The 24,575-nt window shown below is 43.6% G+C and overlaps 1 protein-coding gene and 1 long non-coding RNA gene across 2 annotated transcripts in view; one reads left to right on the plus strand and one right to left on the minus strand.

Annotated features, from left to right (window-relative positions):
* The window catches only part of LOC121549005 (laminin subunit alpha-4-like), a 27,162-nt gene continuing 2,587 nt past the window's right edge, over nt 1-24,575 (plus strand). The window contains exons 1-34 of the mRNA XM_041860771.2: nt 1-352; nt 3,997-4,098; nt 4,867-4,994; nt 5,359-5,439; nt 5,717-5,931; nt 6,664-6,764; nt 7,431-7,611; nt 8,770-8,853; nt 9,000-9,151; nt 9,490-9,600; nt 10,161-10,272; nt 10,564-10,728; nt 10,832-11,025; nt 12,532-12,648; nt 15,322-15,470; nt 15,796-15,937; nt 16,047-16,140; nt 16,237-16,353; nt 16,493-16,678; nt 16,838-16,977; nt 17,137-17,301; nt 18,086-18,231; nt 18,570-18,732; nt 18,951-19,084; nt 19,357-19,528; nt 19,715-19,846; nt 19,972-20,114; nt 20,335-20,464; nt 20,578-20,715; nt 20,824-20,957; nt 21,128-21,283; nt 21,681-21,834; nt 22,297-22,490; nt 24,289-24,478. Coding sequence (XP_041716705.2) covers nt 236-352; nt 3,997-4,098; nt 4,867-4,994; nt 5,359-5,439; nt 5,717-5,931; nt 6,664-6,764; nt 7,431-7,611; nt 8,770-8,853; nt 9,000-9,151; nt 9,490-9,600; nt 10,161-10,272; nt 10,564-10,728; nt 10,832-11,025; nt 12,532-12,648; nt 15,322-15,470; nt 15,796-15,937; nt 16,047-16,140; nt 16,237-16,353; nt 16,493-16,678; nt 16,838-16,977; nt 17,137-17,301; nt 18,086-18,231; nt 18,570-18,732; nt 18,951-19,084; nt 19,357-19,528; nt 19,715-19,846; nt 19,972-20,114; nt 20,335-20,464; nt 20,578-20,715; nt 20,824-20,957; nt 21,128-21,283; nt 21,681-21,834; nt 22,297-22,490; nt 24,289-24,478 — 4,839 coding nt within the window. The 5' untranslated portion in view covers nt 1-235. The remainder of the gene's footprint in view (nt 353-3,996; nt 4,099-4,866; nt 4,995-5,358; nt 5,440-5,716; nt 5,932-6,663; nt 6,765-7,430; nt 7,612-8,769; nt 8,854-8,999; nt 9,152-9,489; nt 9,601-10,160; nt 10,273-10,563; nt 10,729-10,831; nt 11,026-12,531; nt 12,649-15,321; nt 15,471-15,795; nt 15,938-16,046; nt 16,141-16,236; nt 16,354-16,492; nt 16,679-16,837; nt 16,978-17,136; nt 17,302-18,085; nt 18,232-18,569; nt 18,733-18,950; nt 19,085-19,356; nt 19,529-19,714; nt 19,847-19,971; nt 20,115-20,334; nt 20,465-20,577; nt 20,716-20,823; nt 20,958-21,127; nt 21,284-21,680; nt 21,835-22,296; nt 22,491-24,288; nt 24,479-24,575) is intronic.
* The window catches only part of LOC121549009, an 11,699-nt gene continuing 10,058 nt past the window's right edge, over nt 22,935-24,575 (minus strand). Inside the window, exon 4 of the long non-coding RNA XR_005996724.2 lies at nt 22,935-23,154. This is a non-coding gene — a long non-coding RNA (uncharacterized LOC121549009). The remainder of the gene's footprint in view (nt 23,155-24,575) is intronic.

The following is a 24,575-nucleotide window of genomic DNA, read 5'->3' on the forward strand; positions in this document are numbered from 1 at the left end:
AGGAGAGGGGGAGGAGAGAGAGGAGGAAGTCCACACAGTTTTACAGGACTTGGGGCTGGGCTGGCGCAGGCACTGCATCTGGAGGTCGGACCAGTGGAGAAGTGAAACCAACGGGTGCAGTGGAGCGAGGGAGAGAGAGAGAGCTGCCTGTGTCCCAGAGAGACTTCACTACAGACAGGACAGGGAGAGACAGAGAGGGAGAGGGAGCAGTGCTCCACTGGACTAACACACAGACATGTCTGCTAATAGAGCTCTGCCCTGCCTCTGCCTTGTTTTCTCCAGCATCCTCTCAGGGATCGTCTGCCCAGCGGCTCCCAATGGTTTAAATTTGGAACAGCGTTCGGTGGTGAAAGTAAGACCAGACTTTTAGTTTTTCCTCTGCTTGGCTGGTACAGGATGCATAGCAGGCTTCCAGTGCCTTATCACAGCTAAATATAGAGGGCCTGTTGTTGTTGCAAACTTTTCCACGACTGTGAAAAGAGTCATATCCTTTGGACTGTATCATGTCAAAGAATTGTGCTGAATGCTCCTGTAGCTAAACCCTAATGGGTTTAGATTTGAAAGCCACTGTAAGACAGACAGGTTTGTGAGTCAGTCAGTGTGCTTCTTAGACATTTGTGAAGTGCTGGGTGGTTTGGGTGTGAGAGGATCTTGCTGCGTGGATCCATATCTCTATGGCCGCACTCTGGCCACTCAGTGCTGCGTCTCAACCCTCTGTGTTCCGCCTGGGGTCGGGCTATTAGTGGCGGAGCTCCAGCCGAGACCCCGATGAGGGCCGTGCCATTCTCTACTGGCACCCACTGGCCCCCGATAGAGCCCTAATGGAAACCAGCTGCCAAGTGTTGAGCAACACACATAGAGGGAACACAGAGGGCAGAAAGGGCATGAGAAACAATACAAGATGTGCTGCTGACATATTTATAGTGGGTAGACTGGGTACAGGCTGATATTTCCTGTTTGTGGGCCAATGGAGACCCAAAGAATGGGCATCTAGCTTAAAGAGGCCTTCTTCTATCTCAGGGGGACACAAGCAAAACAATGTGTCCAGAGCTAGACTAATGTAAGAACAATGAATTGAATAGCTAGATTTGTGTGGGGGGAGGGGCAGGGAGCAGACCCCCCATAGTGTTTCGATTGAGAATTGATGATCTTCCGCCTCTTGTGAAATGTGAAGATTGTTTACTTGTTCTGTGAGCATTCTAATACCAGAGTCCCATGAGGAGAATGAGGCCTCTCCACTGCAGACATATCGTCTCTGCTCTGTTATTGGATTATGATGAAATTCACGACCTAACCAGGCCCTTTTCCCCCAGTGTCTTCCAAGAAGTTTACCACTAAGCCAGGGACTGAAGCCTGCACCAGGGCCAAAGTCAATAAGCTATCTGCCCCTTATTGTGAGGAGTGGGATCAGGGAGGAAGAGGGTGCACATGGTTTGTTGTTCCCATTGCAAAGAGAGAAAGATGCCACAGCCACACAGTCCCACAGCCTCAGACCTGAAGTTGTTGACTTTGGACTGAATTCCTGTTTGAAGCCAATTCTTGTTTTTTTGCCTGAGCTGAAACCCACTGTATTTATTTAGCGCTGTCCCAGAGGCAGAGATAGAGGCAGACTCATGGTGAATCTTGTGAATCTAATAAAGTAGGCCTACTATAGAACTTCTGAACACATGATATGAACAGCTAGTGATAAACGCATACCATTTAACAATGTTCAGTCCTGTTAGAAGTGGAACACATTGACCTAGTCTTTGGGACATGCTGCTGCATATGAAACACAGAAAGGCTATACTGCATGGTGAATGTAATCTTTGTTCTCTACAGTAGTGGGCACACAGAGAAGAAGTTCAGAAATTGCTCACATTACAGGGGACATTCATAGAGGACCAGAAGGCTACAGATGTGAATTATTTCAATGTTCATGCCACTTAGGAGCGGATTAGAGCACTCACCATGCTGTAAAATCTTATTGAGGGGTTCATTTTCAGTATCACAGGATTACTCCCTATGCCCAGGGGAAATATCACCCGAAGTTTGGGCTTGGTTTTTGAATGAAAGGGGATTCTAAACTAAATGAAATGTTAATGAAAGCATTAATACGAACAGGAAATAATGTAATTAGATATGACATGGTGTAAAGGCTGCTGGGTTGTATACACACTTCTACATTTTGCGTCCCAAATGGCACCCTATTCCCTATATAGTGCACTACCTTTGACCAGAACCCTACTGTATTGGCCTTGGTGGTCAAAAGTAGTGCACTATGTAGGGAATAGGGTGCCATACATAGCCTATCCCACACTAAACCATCTGCTGATTCTGCTCCATCTTTCCCAGGAACCTCTTGTCCCATGGGTCTGGTTGTATATGCATCATCCAGCTGTTTGGCCCATCACAGGATGTCACACAGCTAATCATTCTAAATCCAGTCATTAGCAATGAAGGGTCGTTCTTCAGCACTGTCAGCCACCACTACAACTGGTGGACTAACATTCTGTGGTGGACTAGAACCCTTGTCCAATGGCCTCATCTGTGATATGGATCTCTAGACTGCTTATCGTCCCAGGACCCAGTCAGATCATTTTACATTATGTCTGGCCTAGTTTATAACAAATACTCTTTAGTATGTCATTTTACATTTTTAAAAACATTTTTAGTCATTTTAGCAGACACTCTTATCCAGATCGACTTACAGTTAGTGAGTGCATACATTCTTCATACTGGCCCCCCGTGGGAATCGAACCCACAACTCTGGCGTTGCAAGCACCATGCTCTACCAACTGAGCTACAGGAGTTGTAATGCAAACATACTGTATGTGTGTGCACATAAGGTCAGTAGAATTGATTGAACTAACCTGTAGTCCATATAACCAGGACATCATATAACATCATAACAATATGATGTATAAGTCTGTTCTTATTTACTTTGCTTACTATAGGTCAGAAAAGCCACAGGAAGGAAGGGGCTACAGGAAAAATCTGCTCTGGTCATGAAAGCACTGCTGTTCACAGGATGTTTCACATTAGTTCACTGGAGAGGCATTTCTTTGTCTCACGGCCTGCTCCGAATAAATCAAGGGAAAATATGCATCACAACTGGGTGCATACAGTATCTCTGGAATGTATATAACGTATTTGTGCCAGCCACTCTGGACACAGCATCAATGTCCAATTGACTGGATGGAACAAGGGGGCAAAACTTGACATTCTTACAGCAGGCCAATATGAACAGAGTGGTATTGTATGATCAGAGCGCTCTTTGAATGGGGTGACCGAAGATCAAAGTGATGTGTGTGTGTGTGTGTGTGTGGGGGGGGGGGTTACTGAACTCTGACATCACACTGCAGTAGGAAACCGCCTCTAAGTGGATTTACATCTACCAGACTTGGGGTGATTAAAAGTACTGTCTCATATATTCCGTGTCGGCCGTGTGAGGAAGGAACTCTGAGATGTCGGAGCTGGGACTGTCGTTCCCACATCCCTGAAGTTTAATCCACACCACTACCAGTGGCAGAGTGAATTGGGCACAATTGTTTTGTGTAACTGACATTCTGTAAATGCCTGATAAGTATTATAGAGCAGTATCCAGTATGTAATAATTTTGTCCTGGTCAAGTACTGTGCTTAGCTCTCACATCTTACAGTAGCTGAATAAGAGACCCTCTTTTCCTACGAAGGAACGTGAGTGTGTTTGATAAGAGATGTTGTGGAAAACAGTGGAACGTTGTATTCCATTGATGACAGACATCCTAAACCAGTCTGGCCAAAATGATTCCAGGTGCTCTACTTTCTGAAATTGCTGTTGAATGATAGAGTGCCTCGTTAGCAATTTGGCATTAATGTCAGGAACCCAGCTGCTCTCTGGTCAATATGTTTCTAATTCTGCAGCCATTAAACTGGTTCATTTTAAGATAGATCAGATTCAGGGGCACATTTTTATTTGTATGAAACTGAGGTTGTACTCTGTTTTAAAAAATCTCCCTGATGTTCCCTCTCCTAGGTGTGTGCAAAAGGATATTTCCTCAGTAACCAGAACAAATGCCTACCATGTAACTGCAAAGGCCATTCAGAAACTTGTGAGGACATCACAGGCATTTGTATAGTAAGTATTTTCCCATGTATTACATCCTCTTTATTAATCATTATTACACTGTGGTGTAACAGATTACAATCTTTAGATTACAATCTAATATCATATCAGTAATAGAGTTCAACTAGATTACACTCTTTAGGGTAGAGTGGGGTAAGTTGAGCTGTTTTTTACATTCAGCATCACTCCTTCAAGGGAAATATAGTATTATTTCTCTCAAAGATATCTACATATATTTTAGGGTGATGTGTATCCCTGGAAATAATCAGAATTCATGTAAACATTACAGTTTTCAAAACATAGCTTGTCCAAAAAAAGTGGTCTCTTGGCACAACTTACTCCGGGATAGGTTAAGTTAAGCCGCCTTCAACTTTCTGTACTGAATTCAATATTACCACTACCTATTTAAAACCATGTTTATCTTAATTTCCCAAACACAATTCAACACAATCAAAATAATTTTGGTCTTTTAATCATTTTAAGCATCTTTTAACACCGGCTTAACAGCAAACAAACACTTTGTACTTTTTAAAACACTTTTAACATAGGCCAGGCTCTGTTGTTACCTCATATCCCAGCGATAATGCCTTGCATTACGTCTGGGAAGAAAACACTTCAACTTACCCCATGGCCATTGGCTCAACTTACCCCAAGGCAAACATTTTGACTATATTAGCCCACACAGCCACAAGGATGAACTTTCATGCTAGGTTTAGGACCTCATATTCAAGCTTATAGAGACCCCAACCTCAATTTACCCCAATCTCCCCTACCATACAGTCATGTCAGGACCACACCACTGGGGATTTCTGTGAGATCTGTGAAGATGGATACATGCCTGACGTCACCACATACGGACGACACTCCTGCCGGCCGTGCGCCTGTCCCCTCTCTATCCCCTCCAACAAGTAAGCCATAGAGTCCGTACATCCAGACCCTACTGTTGTGTCGGCCCTCCAGGGAGAAGCCTCCCACTAGGCAGAAACTGGTTGAATCAACGTTGTTTCCACGTCATAAAAAAATACAAATCTGATGACGTTGAATCAATGTGAAAAACTGATTGGATTTGCAAAAAGTCATCAACGTTAGGGAATTTCGTCTTTTTCTCACCCAACTTTTAATGACATTTGTTGTTGATTTCACGTTGAATTCACGTTAGTCAACCAAATGTCAATCAAAACTAGACGCTGAAATGACGTCTGTGCCCAGTGGGCTGTGTGTTGGCGGGCAGAGCTCACTGACTGACATTCTTTCCCCTGTGTGTCTGGCCAGCTTTGCAGAGCACTGTGACAGAAGCAGTAACATCCTACGGTGCAAGTGCCAAGAGGGCTATGCTGGACATTACTGTGAGAGGTCAGTGCTGACAGGGACTTGGCTTGGCCACAACCATGGGTTACTGCAACTCCACCACGGGAGCAATTACACTCATAACATTAAATCAGCTCAAATAGCCACAAATTAATATCTTGCATTTTCACTATTTCTACATTTTGAATACGGGCCGATTTTTCTCAACATGAAAGGAAAATATTTGGAAATGCTTTCAAATAACAGTAATGTTTCAGTATAAGTGATAAGACATCCTAAGTCAAACAATTACTGGCAATCACCTTGCATCTTCCTCACCCAGATGTGCTCCAGGTTTCTATGGCAACCCCATGGTGATTGGTGACTCCTGTAAAAGGTGTGACTGTAACGGTAACTCAGACCCCAACCACATCTTCAATGAGTGCCACAACGTGACCGGCTTCTGTCAGAACTGCTGGGCGGACACGGCTGGAGCCAACTGTGAACGGTGTGCCCCGGGTTTCTACGGCGATGCCATCAGTGCCAAGAACTGCAGAGGTGCGTGCCAACTGTCAAGAGTACTATTAAACATGACTTACCCTAAGGCCGTTGCTCCACTAAGTCAAGTCAGCCCTACAGTCAATGAAGACTACCCATGGAAAATCATCCAGGAAAAAAACAGATATTTATATGTCTAAAAATGATACCCACTTGTCTGGAGGGTGAAGATATGTCCATGAGCAGTCATTTGCCATGCTCAACTCTGTATTTGAACCCTGCTTTTACCTTGCTCTTTGTCTTAAAGGCTTACTATGGCTTTGCCTTCAATAGAGCTCTAACAATTCCCCCTTGTGTTGCTCATAATGGGTGTTATAGACATAAGCAAATCACAAAGCTCTATGTGAAACTAAGTCTATTTTGTGTGTTTCCACAGTTTGGCAGGCTGGGTAGTGAGAATTCCTACCATGCTCTAATGACACAAGACCTGCATGCCTCAGAGACAGTACAGTAGAACACAGATACACTGATGTGCACATGGCACAAGGTTAAGAATAGCATCATGGAAAGTCAAGCTCTAGTAACTCTATGAGAAAAAGAGTCAATCTTCTGGTCACTTGTAGAAAACGTCATAGAATACTAATGGACATGGGAAACTCCTTGTCAATCTGTTGCAGGATTAGCATTTGTATTTTAGGCCTCCGCAAGGACAAAAATAACATGTTCTATTGTGGCCATGTAATACTTATTTGACCTGTGCTGTATTAACTATGAGTGTGTCCTGAGCTACAGCGTGTGAGTGCAGTAAGTGCGGGACAGCTTCGTGTGATGACAGGACCGGGACGTGTCACTGTAAGCCTGGTGTCACCGGCCGACTCTGTGACCAATGTGAGGTGAGTCGCTCAAGGGCCTTATCAAGGCGAGCCTTACAACCATGTTGTCACACATTCACACTGTTGGACAGTCTTTCCTTATAACTAAGCAAATCAGGTGTAGAAGAGAGCAGACAAGATTATTTAGGCTACTGTGAATATACACTGCTCAGAAAAATAAAGGGAACACTTAAACAACACATCCTAGATCTGAATGAATGAAATAATCTTATTAAATACTTTTTTCTTTACATAGTTGAATGTGCTGACAACAAAATCACACAAAAATGATCAATGGAAATCAAATTTATCAACCCATGGAGGTCTGGATTTGGAGTCACCCTCAAAATTAAAGTGGAAAACCACACTACAGGCTGATCCAACTTTGATGTAATGTCCTTAAAACAAGTCAAAATGAGGCTCAGTAGTGTGTGTGGCCTCCACGTGCCTGTATGACCTCCCTACAACGCCTGGGCATGCTCCTGATGAGGTGGCGGATGGTCTCCTGAGGGATCTCCTCCCAGACCTGGACTAAAGCATCCGCCAACTCCTGGACAGTCTGTGGTGCAACGTGGCGTTGGTGGATGGAGCAAGACATGATGTCCCAGCAGTGTATAATTAACAACAGCAAGAACAACAATTACAAGCAAAACTAACTATAAGGCTTGTGTCTATAATGTGCTTTAGGAGGGTCACACAGGTTTCAACGGTTGCCAGGGCTGCCGGAGGTGTGACTGTGGGCCTGCCGGTCTCCGGCCTACCTGTCATCCTCTGACCCACAGCTGCCAGTGCCAACCAGGGGCCGGAGGCCGATACTGCGAGCGCTGCCTCCCAGACCACTGGAACTACGGCCCCTCAGGGTGCCAGAGTAAGTCTTGCATCTGTCTAATTTTATGTTACCATACTCCCGTCTCAATCACCAACATGCAGGAAATCCTGGAATCAAAAGCTAGTGTCTGTCATACATGTAAAAACTCACCCTCTCTGTGTTTCACACATTCAAGGACATAAACCACCCAGACCAGTTTGGTCAAACATTCAGAACAGATTATGTTTTTCCCAGAGTTTTACTGCAGCTAGCTAGCCAGTCCACCGTACCCACACCCACTCATACATGATGTCAGGCAGGCATCCGCTGCGATCTGCAACCCCAGGGCCAGCTGTACACATCTGTACACAACCACAGGGACAGACTGCAGCTAGCATCCGACTTTCCTCTGACATCACCTCCCAGCCCCAATTTATCTGGCCAGCTGCCAAAACCATCCCACAGCCACAGTACAGAGAACCAGGGAACCAAGTTCAAGTTTGATTTGATTTGATTTGTCACATGCACAAGTATAGTGAAATGCTTAAAGCTGCAATGTAACTTTTGGGCGACCCAACCAAATTCACATCGAAATGTGAGTTATAGATCTGTCATTCTCGTTGAAAGCATGTCTAAGAAGCGGTAGAGCTGTTGCGCTATTTCTATGCTTCCCGTTCTTAACTTTAGTTTTTGCGTCTTTTACTTTGGTTTTGTACACCAGCTTCAAACAGCTGAAAATACAATATTTTTGGTTATTTAAAATATATTTCACAGCGGTTTAGATGGTCCAATGATTCTCTACACTATGCATAGATTGTTTTGTCCCATAAACTGAACTATTAGAATATTTGCAACCAGGAAATGGCGGAACGATTTCGGCAAATTGCACCTTTCACTTGCAAGCCCTACCCAACAGTGCAGCATTCAATATCAAAAAAGTATAAATAATAAGAAAAGAAAATGCAAAACATGAGAAATAAGAACTAAGAGAGGAAGCTATATACAGTACAAGGTCAGTGCCAGTACCAAACCACTCAGCATGTGCAGCAGCACTCCTTCCCAGCCATAATCCTCACCATGGGTTCCATCATATTTTTGGTACCCAGACTGACTCTCACATGTCCAGCTGATAAAGCATTAAACTTGATGAAGGGAACTCGACATGTAATCAACTGTAGCTATATGAAGTGGATGTGTGTGTCTGTTTCTTCCATCCAGAATGTGACTGTGCAAGCGGCCACTGTGACATGCACACTGGGGAATGTCTCCCTGAAGCACCCACGGTCAACCTCTGCAACATCAGTAAGAGGGCCTGGTTAGAAATAAAAATGAACGTTTCAGTTCATCTTAAACAACCATTTATTTGTGTTGGACGTTAGCATGATGTGATGTTGGGGAAATAACATTGAAAATAATTTGCGTTTAATTTGGTTCCTCCCTCCTATCAGGTTGTGATGAGTGTATCTGGCACCTGATTGGTGACCTGAAGCTGTCCAATAAGACGCTGGACCAGGTGAAGGTCAGTGTGTTGAACATCTCCACTGGGGCTGCAGCCAATGACAGACTCAAGTACTACAACTACACTGCCCTCCGTCTGCAGGTACAGTAGAGCCTCTCTTTCTGCTCACGCTGATATAGTTTGGACTCAATTATGTTTATACACAACTATATTATCAGTTCATTCTGATTTAAATAAGATAAATAAGCAAATCAACTTCAGGAGTTTTACTATTACAAAGCCACTGGCTATTGGCAAATCTCACACACTAAACACCCAACCAACCACCCAACCAACCAACCAACCGACTAACCTACCAATACACCAACCATTGTACAGTGCACATCACACACTTTTCTTCTCACAATCCTAACATGCATTTACTGTATTGTAATAGTATTGTGTAAGTGCATCTAATTTCTCCTATGTTTTGTTTTCAGACTCAGTTTATGAACTGGAGGAATAAGTCAGCTCTGATGAGTACACAGACAGGGCAGCTGGAGGAGGCCAGTGCTGCTCTACTCTCAGACATGAACCATCTTGCAGAGACAGTAAGAGGACACCTTCATCACTCATCTAACTCACTCACACTCCTCTTCCTCCCTCTTTCACTGTTTACATTACTCTGGAGGTAAAATAAAGTCCACATACAGAAAACTATTTATATTGGGCACAACATAATCCGAAACACAACCAAAACAAACTTCAAATGCATCCAACAAGTTTGTAAAGTCACAAGCTTGATGTAGTCATTGCATGCTAGGAATATGGGGCAAATTACTAAACTTTTGACCAACTATAAGTGAATTTGTCCAAATATTTTTGGTAAAACAGATATGTATGAATACCCTAGAATAAAACGTGACATTCTGTACTGTCACCTGAGAAAAAACATTTGACCTCAAATAGAAATACCTGGAGGAAATAACTTCACTGTCCAAATAAATACATAGGGGAGTGTAATTCAGTTAGCTTATCTCTCAGAGCCATCAAATCTATTTTATTGAGCTGTAGTGGTAATGTCCTGACTGTGTGATTGATTTGTGTGTTCTGTGGTGTTTGTCATGTCTTGACTTTGTCACTGATCTGTGTGGTGTTTGTGGTGGGCCAGGAGAATGTAGTGAAGTCCATGGGGGACAGAGTGGATGAAGACACACTACAAAGCGTCACTCTGGCTGACGAGCTGACCACTAACCTCACCGCCCTCAACGTACTCATTGAAGGTATTTTTAAGCGTGCTAAAGCTACACTGCTATGCCTCTTTGAGTACCGTACACCTCCCTGAGATTATTAAGGCTTTTATGTATGTTATAAATGTTGATATATGATATCCAATAACTTTTGAATGCCGCCTTGCTTTAAGATTTAAATCCAAATCACCGTTGCTGTATTTCCTACTGTCATCCATTTATCAGCGTTTTACTTATTTACGAGGGGTGCTTCTGGTAACGAGGCCTCAGTCACATCCCAGCCTTCCTTCACCCTGTGCTCTGTGTTATGTTTGTGTCTCACAGAAATGATCAGTGACTGGGAGCTGTACAGTGTACATCAGGACCTGGACCCAGAGGTCATCAGAAAGAAGACGGCCATGGCCGAGGGCATGGTGACCTTGATGAAGAAACTGGACCTGTCCCCACGAGAGCCCATCGCCACCGATGAGTCCACTGAGGCCCACGACCGTGAGGACAACACGTGCATGCGCACACACACACAAACACACACACATTTTTGATGATGTGTTACAAGAGGCTGCATTTGTGGTCCTGTTTGTGTGTTGTCCAGTCCTTAGACGCATGCGTCAGCTGGAGAAGAAGCTGATCAGTACAGACGGCCGTGTGGCCCCAGTACGGGAGGTGCTCTTCCGCTTCACCAAAAAGCTCTCTGAGGCCCAGGAGATCCTCCAGAAGGCTGCCAACACTGTCCAAGAGACGGAGGACATGAACAAGGCCAACACCGTCAAATTCCAGAGGAGTGAGGTAACTTCCACGACCCCGGACTCCGCTTGGCCCAGACCGTGCCGCCGGGAGCCGCTCTCCTCCTGGCTCCCCAAATGTCTCTAGCTGACTTCCTGACTGGCTGCCTGACTGACTGACTGACTGACTGACTGCTTGCCTAACTCCCTGGCTCTCTGGTTCCCTGACTCCCTGCTCTCTATGTTCGTCAGCATGGGTTTCATTACTACAGCTCACTGTGAGAATGCCCTGCTAAAAAGATAAGTGCAGCTCAAGCCTGCTCTGGGGGAGTTTGATGTTGTTCAGTTCTGCCTCAGTGCAGTCTACCTCTATCTTCCCCCTGAATGTTGCACGAGTTCAGCTTGGCTTTATCACTGGGAAGCAACACTGTCCTGCTCCTGCCAAGGAATACACCAGATCATTTCTCTCTATCTACCGTACATTATGGGGATTGTTATTGTTCCCAAAGTCTGCCAGAGAACTCAATTACCCATGGTATTTAGTAGTAGAGAACAGTAACACAGAAACAGCTGTTATGGATTGTTAGGAGGCACAAACTGGGGGAGATGCATTACTGCACAACACAATCATATCCCAATATTAAGAGGCTGTGCCCCTTAGAGTTAAATACCTACAGCTGCTTCACATTGAATGGGGTATCATGTGTATAGTCATTTTGTAAAGCTCCTTAACATTTATTTCAGTCTTGGGCGTTTCTGTTCTGCTTTTTAGATCACAAATACAATACAACAGCCCTGTTGTTCCTATACATTATGGTGTGAAAACCTGAGGGATTGTGATAATTTTTATAACACAGACTGGCCTGTTGTCATGCTCAAGTTGACATTATGGGCCCATTGTGGTTGTGCTCCAGTGGAGCTTGGAGCAGCCAGCTGCTGCAGTGCTGTATGTGTGTGTTATCTCCATGATCAGGGCCTCTGCTGTAAACCAATGCCATGAATGGTGCACTGTCCAAACAGGAGGCCTCCCATAATCTGGGGCTCTTCCTTCCCAAAGCAGATTGGTCAACACTAGTCGTAGCAACAGAAACAAAGCCAGGGTTACTATGGGGGTAGGATGATGTTACTGTACTATACTTATATCTTTGTCAACAAATATCTCTATCTTTGGGGCAAAACACATTTAAGGTCTTTCATAGTTTTAATTTGACATTTCATATTATTGTACCTACTTTTATGATAAGAATGTTCATATGGGAGACATACATAACCTGTACTCACTACACATATTGTATACTCTCTGTACCAGTGGAGGCTGGTGGGAGGAGCTATTGGAGGATGGGCTCATTGTAATGGCTGAAATGGAACGGAGTCAAACGTGGTTTCCATATGTTTGATGTGTTTGATACCATTATATTTATTCCATTCCAGCCATTACAATGAGCCTGTCCTCCTATAGCTCCTCCCACCAGCCTCCTCTGCTCTGTACTAAAACAGAAAGATATGACTGAACATCAGGCTACTATAATGTATTCAAGTAGTCACCAGTCCTGTCCACTCTCTCTCCCAGGCCAAGCAGCAGAAACTGATGGAAAACTACGAAGCTGTGAATGACACCTTGCAGACTGCTGAAGACCTCATCATGGACACTGAGAATACTGTTGCTGAGATGGATCTCCTGGTGCAGGTAAGTTCTCTTTCTGTACACACCACAGTCACCATTAACCTATTCCTGAAAGCTTTGTATTTTGGACCCACTGAATGAGGTCACCTGTATTATACATGTAATTACGATGGATTGGATTGTTTCAGTGCATGTTTTGAATACAGTGCCTTCAGAAAGTATTCATAACCCTTTACTTATTCCACATTATGTTGTGCCTGAATTCAAAATTGATGAAATATACTTTTTATTTCTCACCCATCTACCCCATAATGACAAAGTGAAGACATGTTTTTAGAAAATGTTTGCAAATGTATTGAAAATTAAATGCAGAAATATCTAATTTTGGGGGCCTCCCGAGTGGAAAAGCGGTCTAAGGCACTGCATCGCAGTGTCGCAGCCGGCTACGACCGGGAGACCCATGAGGTGGCGCACAATTGGCCCAGCGTCGTCCGGGTTAGGGGAGGGTTTGGCCGGCTGGGATGTCCTTGTCCCATCACGCTCTAGCGACTCCTTGTGGCGGGCCGGGCGCATGCACGCTGACTTCAGTTTTCTCCGACACATTGGTGCGGCTGGCTTCCGGGTTAAGCGAGCAGTGTGTCAAGAAGCAGTGCGGCTTGGCGGGGTCGTGTTTCGGAGGACGCATGGCTCTCGACCTTTGCCTCACCCGAGTCTGTACGGGAGTTGCAGCGATGGGACAAGATTGCAACTACCAATTGGATATCATGAAATTGGGGAGAAAAAGGGGCAAAAAGTACACACAAAAAAAACAAAAAAAACAACAACAAAAAAAATAAATATATATATATATCTAATTTACATACATATTCACACCCCTGAGTCAATACATGTTAGAATCACCTTTGGCAGCGATTACAGCTGTGAGTCTTTCTGGGTAAGTCTCTAAGAGCTTTGCACACCTGGATTGTACAATATTTGCAAATGATTATTAAAAAAATTATTTAAGCTCTGTCAAGTTAGTTGTTGATCATTGCTGGACAGCCATTTTCAAGTCTTGCCATAGATTTTCAAGCCAATTTAAGTCAAAACTGGAACTAGGCTACTCAGGAACATTCAATGTCATTTTGGTAAACAACTCAGGTGTATATTTAGCCTTGTGTTTTAGTGTATTGTCCTGCTGAAAGGTGAATTTGTCTCCCAGTGTCTGTTGGAAAGCAGACTGAACCAGGTTTTCCACTAGGATTGTGCATGTGCTTAGCTCTATTCCGTAAATTTTTCTCCTGAAAAAAACTCCCTAGTCCTTGCCGATGACAAGCATACCCATAACATGATGCAGCCACCACCATGCTTGAAAATATGAAGAGTGGTACTCAGTGATGTGTTATGTTGGTTTTGCCCCAACATAATGCTTTGTATTCAGGACATAAAGTTCTTTTTTTTTGCCAATTTTTTGAAGTTTTACTTTAGTGCCTTATTCAGGATGCATGTTTTGGAAAATGTGTATTTTGGACAGGCTTCCTTCTTTTCACACTGTCATTTAGGTTAGTATTGTGGAGTAACTACAATGTTGTTGATCCATTTTCAGTTTTCTCCTATCACAGTCATTAAACTTTGTAAAGGTTTTAAAGTCATCATTGGCCTCATGGTGAAATCCCTGAGTGGTTTCCTTCCTCTCCGGCAACTGAGTATCGATACAAAGTCCAAAGTGTAATTAATCACTTCACCATGCTCAAAAGGATATTGAACGTCTGCTTTTTTTTTGCCCATCTACCAATAGGTGCCCTTCTTTGCGAGGCATTGGAAAACCTCCCTGGTCTTTGTGGTTGAATCTGTCTTTGAAATTCAGTGCTCGACTGAGGGATCTTACAGATCATTGTATTTGTGGGTTACAAAGATGAGGTAGTCATTCAAAAATCATGTTAAACACTATTATTGCATACAGAGTGAGTCAATGCAACATATCATGTGACTTGTTAAGCAAAGTTTTACTCCTGAACTTATTTAGGCTTGCCGTAAAAGGGGTTGAATTCTTATTGACTCAAGACATTTCAGCTTTTCAGTTGTATTAATTAGTAAACATTTCTCAAAACATAATTCCACTTTGACATTATGGGGTATTGTGTGTAGGCCAGTGACATAAAATCTAAATGTAATCCATTTTAAATTCAGGCCTTAACACAACACAATGTGGAAAAAGTCAAGGGGTGTGAATACTATTTAAAGGCACTGTATGGCATAACAGGGAGAGTACCATGTATTGACCATGCACTTAGTATGAATCCATGACAAATCTAACAAGACACCCAAAATGATATTACCACATTTTTGGAATTGCATGAGATCAAAAACGCTGATGCAAACTCTGACGCCCTCTGATGGCATTTTCTAAACAACTCATAATATTGTATACTACCCTCATTAAGTACATTTCGGTTTCAAATACTTCAGGATTTTGGAAATGAAGCACTTTGTCTTTTTCCCCAGAGTCAGATGAACTCATGGATACCATTTGTATGTCTGTGCATGAAGAATGTTGCTAACTACCATTAGCGCAATTGCTAACTAGCGTTAGCACAATGACTGAACATCAATGGTAAGCATAGGGCTTCATTGCCAAAATCCCGAGGTATCCCTTTAAGTCAATTGCCTGTCTATTGGTTTAGTCAGTGGGGAAATAGAATCATTCAGAGTTAACTTTGTTAGTTAAGTCTTAGAATGGGGTCTGTATCTGTGTAGAACGTGACTGAGTACCACGCTGCGATCGATGGCGCCAGCAAGCTGCTGCAGGAGAAGACTGAGGCGCTGTCCCTGGCAGACAGAGACCTGGTCCAGAGAGCCCAGGACCACGCAAAGGATCTACAGAGTCAAGCGGACGAGCTGGAGTAGTGAGTAGTAGTGATGTTATTTAGTAGTGATCTCATAATGGCATCACTCTAATGCACATCACATTGTAGAACCAACCAACTAACTACTAAACACGACTACACTTGATTACCCACTTTATTCCATTATAATGCAGACCACATTCAAGAACAAAACCACCATTGAACATGTTTATCCAACACTGATCAACACTCAATCACACTTTACTTGAAGCACAAATGAGTAGTGCAGTAGTAGTATCACAGTTAAAAGTAGGCCAACACTACAGCTATGTTCTTTATCCTTAATGCTTTACAAAGACGTTGTTGTACGTTTCTTTTCACCTAGTGATCTGAAACGCAGCGATGCCAACGGATTCGTGCAGAATGCTCTGGATGCAGCCAATGTATACAACAACATAGTCCAGTACATTGAAGAGGCCAACATCACTGGACTGACAACACTGGATTTAGCAACAAGAGCTGAGGATGTAGGTAGTCTGAAATGTGCAGCAGTTAGCTACATTAGCTACATACAGTATTTAGGCTAATATAGAGTGGTTTTCAATTGATAAGCTAAAAGTGTGCTGTCTATGGCAGGCCATCAATGGGATCAACACACAACTGGGATTCCTGAAGACCCAGAGTGACAACATCTTCAAGGAATCTATTTCATTGCGTTCTGAGCAACTTGGTATGACATATTTTTTAGATTGAGCATTGTCTGATTATTGTTAGACTAGATTGTACAGGTTCTCCTCAATGATGCATGTGTGAATTATTTCAACAGAGGTTGAAGCTGAGGTTCTGGACAAGATTAAATATATTGAGGAGACCAAGGAGACCATGGATGACAACACCAAAAAACTAGCGGAAGTACTGAAAGATATCAAGGGAATTGAGCCAGGTAAAACACATTCTTGTTCTGGACCATAGCCTATCTAGGGTCTCTGACATACACATAATTGTATTCACTGCCATTCCAAGATTGCTCTCCTCATCTCTGTACTGAATTTGTTGTTCTGAATTCCACTCTGACCTTCCAGACAGAACCACCAAGCGTCTGGAGCTCACCAAGGAGGTGGCTGAAGGCACCCTTAACCACTCCGTGGAGGTCCTGCAGACCATCACCCCCATCCACGAGAAGGTAGAGGAGTGGGCCACCAACATGAAGAACCAAGATTACTCTGCTGCAGCCTTCGACCGTGCTGTAGTCTCCGCTGGGGAAGCAGGTACAGTACACTCATTAACACTTCTACAGTATTTCAATCCTCAACAGAGAGGACTAAATGACTAAGCATTACACTCAAACTAGTAAGTGTTAATTGAAGAAAAAAGTGGTTGTTGTTAATTATTGTAATCTTTCTCTCCATCCATGGTGGGGTTTTTAGTTGAGAACCTGTCTGAGCTGGTTCCTGAGCTGCTGGACAAGCTGCGTGTCATTGAGGAGAAGAAGCCAGTGAACAACGTGACCACCAACATCATCAGGATCAGAGAGCTCATCGCCCAGGCCAGGAGTGTGGCCAAGAAGGTCAATATTATCACCTGAACAATCACTAATATCACAACCAAAATGTACTTTCAACCACCAATGAAAAACCCTGTATAGTCTTGTGTTACTATAATCCCAAGTCTTGTTCATAATCGAGTCCTGTATGACACAGATATATCATGTTTTGTTACACCATAGGTCCAAGTGTCCATGAAGTTCAACGGTCAGTCGTCGGTTGAGGTGCAGCCCCACACCAACGTGGCGGACCTTAAGACAGTGACCACCATCAGCCTGTTCATCAGGGTGGACCCAGATAAGGACCCTATTGAGGACCGCTTCATCTTCTATCTGGGTGACAGAAACGTGAGGAGGCTGGGGGGAGAGGGGGGAACAGGGAATAGGGGGCTGGTGCTGGGTTCAGCAGCTTGGCTCTTTTCTAAGGCAGATCTATTTGTCCTGTATAGCCGACTCCTTTTGTTGTCATGCCACAACCATGGGAGTTAGCCATTCAGCATAAACACATCTGGGATCAGGCTAGCAATGAGCAGTATATAACACATCAATCCCTGTCATAATACTGAGGTATTTTTCTATTGTGTGCAAGAAGTGGGTGGGTGGGAGGAGGGGGTTGCAGAATGGCCCAGATCTGCTATTGAAACTTCGCAGACTTGGACCCTGAGGATGGCTTGAGATAAAAGGGAGAGAGCAGCTTGTGTGCAGATTAATGGTTTGTTGTGATCATGTGAGCAGAACAGGCCTTTGAGAGCAGACAGTTGCCTTTTTCAAAAGGTTTCCAGGAGACGCCTGTTGTTTGTGCATTTGCCTTCAAAGTCAGGGCTCATTTACATAAATGCCGTTACCCCCCATCCACAGGAGCTTAATGACGGCAGAGCTCTCCTCTCTGGGCCTCTCTGTTCTCTTTAATGATGCTGCTTACCCTGGTGACACTGCTGTAAATTATACAGTGGTGTTTGTGTAAGTCTGCTTGATGCTTAGAAATGGCACTCTGTGACCCTTCGTTGGTTTTATAAAGCAAAGATTAGGAGATTTCCCTGAATAAGATCGCAGGCAGGGATTCCATATTACAGTACATGCATTATGTTGTATAAAACCTGTCACCTTGGTTTCTCTCCTATATATCATATAGGGTAAGAAAGACTACATGGGTCTGGCTATCAAGAATGACAACCTGGTGTACGTCTACAACCTGGGAGGGGAAGATGTTGAAATCCCGCTGGGTTCAAAGCCTGTCAGCCAATGGCCTCCAGTCTTCAACCTCATCAAAGTGGAGAGGTACAGTAGTGCGTTATCTAAGCAACAGATCCAGTCACACAGATAGACTGGCATAGCCTGGTAGCAGATCGGCTAATGCTTATTAGACAAGACATCTGTCGTGTCTGTTGTCATGCCATGCATGTTTCATGACTTACAACCAATGACAAAGAACTTGGCTAAAGCACATGCTGTCCAGATTTGCGACCTTGCTAAAGACCGTCCATCCATTCACACACACAGGACACCTGTCTAGTCTAACCACTCACAGGGAGCTATGAGGCTGTTCTGCCCATGCAGGATGTAATGGTGTTGATGTGACTGATTATTCACGCCGCTTTGTGTCTTTGTTTTGACAGGCTGGGCAGACATGGAAAAGTGTTCCTTACCGTACCCAGTCAGACGTCCACTGACGAGCAGAAGTTCATCCAAAAGGGCGAAGCCTTTGGCACCGACTCCCTGTTCAACCTGGACCCTGAAGACACTGTCTTCTTCGTGGGTGGTGTCCCCACTGATGTCAAGGTACGGTATTACTTTCTAACAGGATATGACATCAACCTCTGATCAGAGTTCTGTGGCATTGGCTAATGCATAGCAGACCATTTCCATCATACAGTGTTGATGTAAACTGTACTTCACCCATGAACCATTGACACAGCAGGATTGAATCAGTATTGTGATGACTCTCTATGTACTTTTCCCTTCCAAGATAAGATTCTGAATGTTTGGTTTTCTTGTAGCTTCCACCTGCACTCAGCCTAGCTCCTTTCGTGGGCTGCATCGAGTTGGCCTCTTTGAATAACGATGTCATCAGTCTGTACAATTTCAAACAGACCCACAAGATGGATGTAGTTGCTTCAACACCTTGTCCCAGGTATGATATACTGTATCTTGTCCAGACGTTTTTGTTGGGAACTTTAGATATTACCTCTGCCCTTAAAGGGTCCACATGTCTCCATCTGAGGCTCCTTCAGACAAGTCACTTCATTTCGACTTAACTGTAACATTGAACCCCGGGACCACCCATACACAAAAATGTATGCACGCATGACTGTAAGTCGCTTTGGATAAAAGCGTCTGCTAAATGGCATATTATTATTATTATTATTATTATTATTATTATTATTGTTTTCTTTGCCCTATCAGGTATAAGCTGGCATTCTCACAGAGTCGTATCGCCAGCTACCTGTTTGACGGAACTGGATATGCCCTCATCAACAACATGGAAAGGAGGGGTAAATTTGGCATTGTCACCCGGTTTGACATTGCTGTTCGGACAGTAGCAAACAACGGCATCCTGTTACTCATGGTCAACGGGGTAAATATAGTAGTGAAAATGTCACCTTTAGTTTTGAACCAGCAACATAGTCAGTCAGTCAGTGATGCAATGCTATGCCTTACAATACTTCAGAGAGCATAGAGAGATTTACCAATACTTTTTCTGCATCATGTAACTTGGAAGAATGACTCTAGAAAAAAACAATAATTCAATAATTATTTCCAGGACAACTTCTTCCTGTTAGAGTTGAAGAATGGCTTCCTACGTCTCATGTACGACTTTGGCTTCAGTGGAGGCCCGATCGTCATGGAGAGTAACTTACCTAAACTACAGATCAATGACGCAAGATACCATGAGGTAAATCTAAATCAACCTATTGTCTTTCTGTCGGCAGGGGTGTGCCTATTGAGATATGAATTAAATTAATGTCCTTTCAACAGTAGGCCTAATCCAATCTAAGCTGTGCTGTTTTTTTTTTATAGGTGTCAATCATCTATCATTACTCCAAGAAGATCATTCTATTGGTGGACAAGAGTCACGTGAAGTCCATGGAGAACGAGAAAAAAACGCTGCCCTTCTCCGATATCTACATAGGTGGGGCCCCCTTGCGCATTCTCCTCTCCAGGTGAGTCAGTTACCTAACCACACACGTGCACTTCCTCACACCAATCCGAGGACCTTAAGAGGTCTAACTTTGAAAGTATAGTTGACAATTGTAACACAATATCAACAGATTATAACATTTGCATTAGACTGAGTACAGTTGGACAGCAGGGTTTTGATTGTTCCGGCTGGTTTGTTCCCCAATGCCCTATGTGACTCTGAGCCTATTCCCTCTCCCCCAGGCCTGAGCTGTCCTCCCTGATGGGGCTGAAGGGCTGTGTGAAGGGCTTCCAGTTCCAGAAGAAAGACTTTAACCTCCTGGAGGAACCTGGCACTATTGGCATCAGCAGCGGTTGTCCTGAGGAGTCCTTTGTATGTACTGTAATCCATATGAAAGGCTACTAGATAAAGCATCAGTAGTGTATACAGAATCAACTGAACTATAATAGTTGACAATGTCCCTGTTGTGTCTTGGATTCTAACAGATGTCCCGTAAAGCCTACTTCACTGGAGAGAGCTACCTGGGGTCTGCAGCAAAGATATCTCCCTTCGACGCCTTCGAGGGAGGCCTTAACTTCAGGACACTGCAGCCTACTGGTCTCCTGTTCTACCACATCGAAGGGGTATACTGATTCTTGCCTGAATAAATAGTTTTTTTTTCATATGAGTTCCAAAGGAACTGCAAAGGAAATACAACTGTTGTTTGACTGCAAACTCTCTTCCTCCTTTAGTCTGATGAGTTTACCATCGCCCTGGAGAACGGAGCAGTGGTATTGAACTCCAGAGGCACCAGAGTCAAATCACAAAAGAAGCAGTACAACGATGGAATGACCCATTTCCTGGTAGCTTCAGTGAATAATGACAAGTAAGAATCCAATGTATCCTAAAAACATCTTGTGCCAAGTATTTTTTACAATATTGCCTCGCTGTCAAGCCACATTTATATTTCTTCATATATAAAAGTGTGATTTAAAAGCAAAATGTATTATAATTATTCACTGTAACAATTGACCGATTACTATCTATCTCTATCAGATATGAGCTGGTGGTGGATGACAAAGACAAGCATGAGAAGAAACGTCCGTCCTCCGCCCCCTCAGCCTCCACAGTGAGGAGCTTCTACTTAGGAGGCTCTCCCAGTAGCAGCATCAAGAACTTCACTGGCTGCATCAGCTACGCCTACATCAGCAGGTGACCTGGCCACTCTCTCACTGCCACAGCACTCAGACCACATTAAAAGCCTAATGCAATTGATGTAATGGATTGTAATGGATTGCATCTAATACTAGCAAGTGAAAGAGTCCAAGTGTGACACACTTCCTATCTGCAGAGAACGTTGTTATGATAGCATGCTTATTGGTCATTTGGCTCAGGTTGGTTGGTGAAAACCGAGCTGCCTAGCTGTATCTATGAGAGGAAGAAAGCCAGGCACAGGAATAGCGCTGCTGTTGAGAGCGGGTTGGGAGGATATGGAGTTTGTTTCCATGGAGACAGAGTTGTGTGTGTGTGTGTGAGTATCTCTATGGCTCTTATGTCTTTGGCACTGAGTTGCTAGTCTCTCTCTCTCTTTCTCTCTTTCTCTCTTCAGACAAGACAGGGATATTGAGCCTGAGGACTTTCAGAAGTACACTGAGAATGTCCAGACCTCCCTGCAGGACTGCCCTGTGGAGCGACCGCCCGCTGCCCTGCTCTCTAAGCACAGCAAAAACTCTGCCAAAACCAAGCAGGGCCATACTAGGAAGGTAAATAAATAATGATAATTTAAATACATGTCATTTAACTCAAGTTTGGCTTCTAAAATTATTTTTTTATTTATGCCTGCCAATGCGGATACAAATCGTAAATGTAGTATGTATTCATAAAAAATCCCTGTCTTTTCAAGTCTTAAAAGAGTCTATAATCACTTAAAGCTGGAATCCTTAATTGGTGAAACTGCCACATCCATTTGGGATATTACAATAACAAAGAAGTTACTCCAAACAACGAACACTGTTTCCTCGGACATCATTGAACAGCAGAATATGTAGTGCCATTTTTTTCCCACGCTGCCGGAGGCTCCTTTCCCCACAATAGCAAAGGCGCTGGGGCAAACAGTAGCGCTGCTTCCCCCTAGTTTCGATCTTTAAAGATGACACTGTATACTGAACAATAGGCATGCATTGACCCACTACTAACAGTCAAGTAACTTCCCTTCTCTCACTAAGGTGGGCAGAGACAAGTCCAACCAGCCACAAGGCCTGTTGGGACTGAAGAGTGATGAGCAGGAGCCAGGAGAGACAGAGGAGACACCATGCTACCTGTCCGCCAGGCCCCGTGCCACCCGCCACGCCCACCACTACGGTGGTATCACCAACAGCAGGCAGGAGTACACTGACATCCCAGAGTCCCTCACTGAGAGGTAAGTCCAGGACTGGGAAGAACACTCGGGTTGCATCCCAAATAGCACCCTATTCCCTATATAGTGTAATACTTTTGACCAGGGCCAATATATGCGGTAAAGAGGTCAATGGAACTCAACCAAAACAATGGAAATGCTATTGAGACGCGTGGAGAAAAAATGCAGTCTGGGAAAGATCCCGAATCTCCTCATTGCCCCCCAGCAAAATTCTCCTACATTTAGCCTATTGTTTATATGTGTATTTCACACTATGTTGAGGTAAAAATGGTATAATACTTTTATGGATGTCAACCCCAATACATGTTCATGTCATTGTCACCAATCAACTGCATTACAGTTTAAAATGACTTTGACTACCACCACCGATTTCTGTATGCTAGCTACTGTATGCTACCAGCTTATATGAACAGGAGTTAGCATTTAGCATACACTTCCTCTAAACCTGAAAAGGGACAACTTCTAAATGTTATGCAGCAAAAACAGCCAAAGATATCCAAATCAGACTTTATTAACCACATTGTGGGCCTGTTACAATACATCAATCATGACGGATTTGACGAATATCCACTTTGTTAGATCAATCCGGCGTCCTTCTTCTATTCTCCACGGTCTGCATTCCATTGACCACTTTACCGCATCTATAGGGCTCTGGTCAAGTAGTACACTGTAAAGGGAATAGGGTGACATTTGGGACACAACCTGAGGTTACAACCATAGGTCATTGTTCAACCAGACGTCAACCAGAGGTCAACCAAAGGTCAATCATGAACCCACTCTACACATGAACTCCACTCTGTTTTCTTGGTCTAAGTACTAGTCACATGCACTTTACTCTGGGTCTCTGAGTAATGGTTTAAGTATAGTTACTTATAATTGATTATAATTAAGCAATAAGGCACGAGGTGGTATGGTATATGGCCACTATAGCACGGCTAAGGGCTGTTCTTAAGCACGACGCAACGCGGAGTGCCTGAATACAGAAGTTAGCCGTGGTATATTGGCCATATACCATAAACCCCTGAGGTGCTTTATTGCTATTATAAACTGGTTACCAACATAATGACAACAGTATAGGTCTTCTATAAAACGGGTTGCTTGGAACCTGGATGCTGATTGGTTGATATGCGGGAGTTGTGGGACAACCATGACGTGTTCATGTCATAATTCCATGTCCCCTAGCCCAGGCAGGAAATTCATAAACTTCATCTCCCTCAGGGAAAAAAGCATCTACAGCATTATTTTTCCATGCTGCTATTTGGTTTGCAACAGTTGGGGGTTGTATAAACCTACCTGTCTGCCTCTACTACCTGTGCAACAATGTATCATTTTACAAATGCGGTCTCTCCTGTGCCAGTAGGCTAGCTAGCTAGCCCAAGAATGACCGCAAAACTAATAATTCACCATGGAAACCATAAACAGAGCAGTGCGGCCTATGTAGGCCTATTGGATATTTATTAAATAATTATTTATTAAAGTTCTGCTAGCTACATGCCAATGATTTGTTTAGCATAGCAACGTCGAATGAATAGAATGATTAGAATTAACGGCTGGGTCAAAACATGAGAAAATAACTAACGACCAGCCCGCTTGGGTAGCAACTTCAGAATGCAAAAACGAATTTACTAAAATCATGTTTTTAATGAAAAAATGTAATTCATGTATGTTGGTAACCGTTTTATAAAAGCAATAAGGCCCTCGAACCCTTCTCAGGCCTTAGTGCTTAAATATACCACGGCTTTCAGCCAATCAGCATTCAGGGCTCAAATCACCCGGTTTATAATGCACCTTTTACCCCCAGGTCTCACTTCTCCCTGTCCCTGAAGACCCAGTCCTTGTTTGGCCTCATCTTTTATGCATCAGACGAGGCAGAGGACAACTACATGGCTCTGTTCCTGGCCCATGGGAAGCTGGTGTACACCTTCAACCTGGGTCAACAACGGGTCAAGGTCAAGAGCCAGGAGAAGTACAACGACGGAACATGGCACAATGTAAGTAAATGTACTTATTCCCCATTATCCATATACTAAAATACATCACTTTTACCTCTGACATCCGTCACACATAAATAGATTGTTCTATGAGATA

This window comes from Coregonus clupeaformis, chromosome 33 (assembly GCF_020615455.1).
Source record: "Coregonus clupeaformis isolate EN_2021a chromosome 33, ASM2061545v1, whole genome shotgun sequence".
Classification (NCBI taxonomy): domain Eukaryota; kingdom Metazoa; phylum Chordata; class Actinopteri; order Salmoniformes; family Salmonidae; genus Coregonus; species Coregonus clupeaformis.